The 3,697-nt window shown below is 25.3% G+C and overlaps 1 protein-coding gene across 1 annotated transcript in view; it reads left to right on the top strand.

Moving 5' to 3' along the window:
- Nucleotides 1–1,573: 1,573 nt before the first annotated feature.
- The window catches only part of LOC107473192 (uncharacterized), a 10,213-nt gene continuing 8,089 nt past the window's right edge, over nucleotides 1,574–3,697 (top strand). The window contains exon 1 of the mRNA XM_021135321.2: nucleotides 1,574–1,884. Coding sequence (XP_020990980.1) covers nucleotides 1,617–1,884 — 268 coding nt within the window. The 5' untranslated portion in view covers nucleotides 1,574–1,616. The remainder of the gene's footprint in view (nucleotides 1,885–3,697) is intronic.

Below are 3,697 nucleotides of genomic sequence, written 5' to 3'. Positions count from 1 at the left end.
CTATCATATCTACTATTTGTATATAATTGTCATGAATTATTTTTTTTTAAAAGTTTAAGTTGATAGGAGGAGACAATATGAATGATTATATATCTAATACATCTTTTTAAATAAGAGCGTCTTTAGGTTTGATTAATTTTTGTATATACATTCTTTTTTTCATTTTATTTGTTTTATACTATTTTTTTCTTTTTGAGATCACTAAAGATCAAATTTTAAATCTTTTAAACATAGAATTTTAATACTATACTATAAAATCACTTCTTCCAAAATCTTAGTTTGACAAAAAAAAGACTATATATCTAATAATAATAATAATATATATTAAAAATTAACTAAATCATATATATTTATATATAAATATATGGTAATTGAATTATTAATTTAATTTATTTTGAATATGTATATACTACATAATATTTTTGTTGATATTTTATATTGTGATTAATTTCTTATATCCTATATATTACAATCTAAGATTAGAGTTGATAATGAGTAAAATAAAATAGAGTTTAGACCCAATCTTAACTCTATTTCTGGGTTATATTATTTTACTAAAATTCAATCGTATCTTATTCGCAAGCTTATAACATAATAATTTTAACCTTATTTGTCTTTACAGTGGATTTTTAATCCTATCGATAAATCATAAAAAAAATACAATATTCAATAATCTGATAAAATCTTGAGGTTGTAATTTAGTATTTATATACCACTAAATAAATTTATCTTTTATATAAACCAAATAAATGATAAATTTTTAATTGAAGATTTTTTATAAATAGTTAAAGATTTTTTTACATATAAATGAAAGAATTTTCCTTCGAGAGTCGCTCTTAATATATTTTTAATGGATCCTGCTAGGGAGACAATGGACTATTTGTACAATGGGCTATTGAGTTACAAAATGAACATTCTTCATACTATCTAGAATAACTATTCGAGTACTATGGATAATAAACATCTTCCCAAAAACTTAAACTGATTTTGGGTTCACCAAGGATCAAACTCTTGACCTTTTGGATCTAGCGCTCTAATACCATGTCATGATACCACTCATCCCAAAAGGTTCAACTGGTGGGAAAAAGTAACACTAATAGTTATATCTCTAATATTCTATAAACCTCTATTGTACACATTGTACAAATATTCCATTGGCTTCTCATACTTTCCCATTTTGAATATAATATAGGGTAGTGCTAGGGAGCCAATGGCCTAAGCGTACACGATGGATCGAATTCTTAACCTTTCGGATTTAGAATTCTAATACCATATCTGAAACCACTCATCCCAAAAACGTAACCTGACAGGACAATGTAACATTAATGGTCATATCTCTAATACTTCCTAAACCTCCATTGTACACATTGTACGCTTAGGCCATTAGCTCCCTATACTTTCTCTATAATATAACATATATACATAGGGTGCGGATTCCTATCTATCAAAGATAATTAAGACAATGAAATTCTTGCTGTGTAATGTCCAAGCCAACATAAAATACGCGTTTATGACACACATTAAAAATCCCTTTAATTTGTCTCCATAAATACACTCATCATTTCAAGTAGCACTACCAAACACACATAAATACGAATATAACATAAACCAAGAAGATGAGAGAATCGAATATGGTTGGTTCTGATGAATCCAAATCCAAATATTCCATAGTTTGTTGGTTGATGTTGATGGGAATGGTTATTGCAACAACATTTACAGCAGCAGAGGATTGTGAAACCGATCTTCGTGGGCTTGAAATAGAGTGCTTGTATTACATGCATAAAGGAGAGCCTTCAACACTTATGAACCCTAATAAACGCTGCTGTGACGTCATTCAACAAGCCAACCTTCCATGCTGCTGCGCTAATCTCAATCGCAAATTATGTCTGTAATCATTCTCTTCTTTTTAGTTTACTTTCTTTAATTACTCATCTTTTCTTCTCTTTCTTCTTTTTATTGAATTAACCAACTTCAAATGAAAAAATTTAAAAAATTTTATAGACTTTTAAAGGTGGTTAATTCAATATTAAATTTTAAATTTTTTTATGAGGTTGTAAAAGTGGTTGATTCAATACTTTTATTTCTTCATTTGATTGCATATCTCTTAGTTTTTGTGGTGTGCCATTGCAATTTAGTTGTGGCATCTTTTTCATTAGATTATATAAGCTCTTCATCCACATTGAAAAAAAAAAAGAATCATTTATATATATAGGGTTTCACTATATATGGAGATGATCATCTAGTAAAATATTTGTTCTTATTATATATATAGCTTTTAAAATAGTAAATAATTAAGTCGACTAATTTAATTTTGTTGATTTGAAAATATATGAGTGACTTACTGACTTTTGTTCATGGTAATTAAATTAAAGGAGCACATAATTATCTGTTTTAATTTCTTTGCTTTCTGAGTGTTGATAACCCGCTAACAAAAATTGTCTTTCACCTAACTGACAATAACTTATCTCTTAAAAAGAAATCTCAAAAACACAAGTGAAAATGTATATAATGATGACTCTGTGATTTTTTCACAAAAAAAAAAGAAAAGAAAATTGTGATTAAAATAAATTACTCATCAAATTTAACTAATTAATAAGTTACTTTTTTGAATATTTTATACGGAAAGGGTCAAGTTTTTATTGTTGCAAAATCAACGGTTGATGATAGCTTACTAATTCCAAAGGTTTTTTTTTTTTTACATAATAATTGATATTTTTTGGTAAATAATTAATAGATAAAAATTCACGTACAGTTGTATTTATGTGAAGTTGATTGCTGATAACTGTTAGATAATAATTTAGTCAAATATATCAAATTATTTATCGATTCTCAACTATTAATTTCACTTGACGACACCTGCATATGAGTCTTCATCTAATTAATAATTGATAATTATTCTATGTGTGTGGAGATGCTTTAATATGTTTATTTTTTGTAAATATATATATATATAAAAATAATATATATTTATACATATTGATCACAAATTCTTTTAACTACTAAATAATCAATCATCAAAAAATCTTTTATGAGATGTTAATATGTATTTTTATATGTGGTGATTAATTAACAATTGATTTTAGTATATACATAATATAATTATTTTATATATAATAATTAATAACTCAACCTTATATTATTTTCATTTTATATATTAAGTGATTTCTAAAATATTAGAACTTTTTTCCAGGTTTCAGTGTTCCACCAGGTCCACCACCATAAAAGTAATGGTAGATGGCGTGGCTAGCTATAAAGTGTATGTTCCTTCATTCTAGGAAGAGATACATAAAGAGTTTCAAGGTTATGAATTGTGTTTGATAATAATAAAGTGTTTATTAGTTCTGGAATATATTCCGTTATTTGAAGATTTAGAAATAATAAAAGCAATGCTACAAGTGAGTATAACTTTTTGTTTTTTTATTAATAGTTAACTAACAATATTTGAAAGTGTTAGTTAAAAGTTTAATGTTAGATTGTTAAACTAAAAGTATTGGATTGTTAGCCAAAAATACTGTCCAATATAAATTAATTAAAATTTTTATTAACTAAAAAATTAGTAAAAAATAGTCTTAATTTATCTTATTTAATATTTATTAATTATTATATCAATTAAATATGAATGCTCATCTTCAAAGTTTTCTTAATAAAAAATATTAATAATGAATTTTATCAGAGTTAAAGTCAAGTTAATTTGTCA

Source organism: Arachis duranensis, chromosome 1 (assembly GCF_000817695.3).
Source record: "Arachis duranensis cultivar V14167 chromosome 1, aradu.V14167.gnm2.J7QH, whole genome shotgun sequence".
Lineage (NCBI taxonomy): Eukaryota > Viridiplantae > Streptophyta > Magnoliopsida > Fabales > Fabaceae > Arachis > Arachis duranensis.
This window is presented reverse-complemented; position numbering and strand designations above follow the sequence as displayed.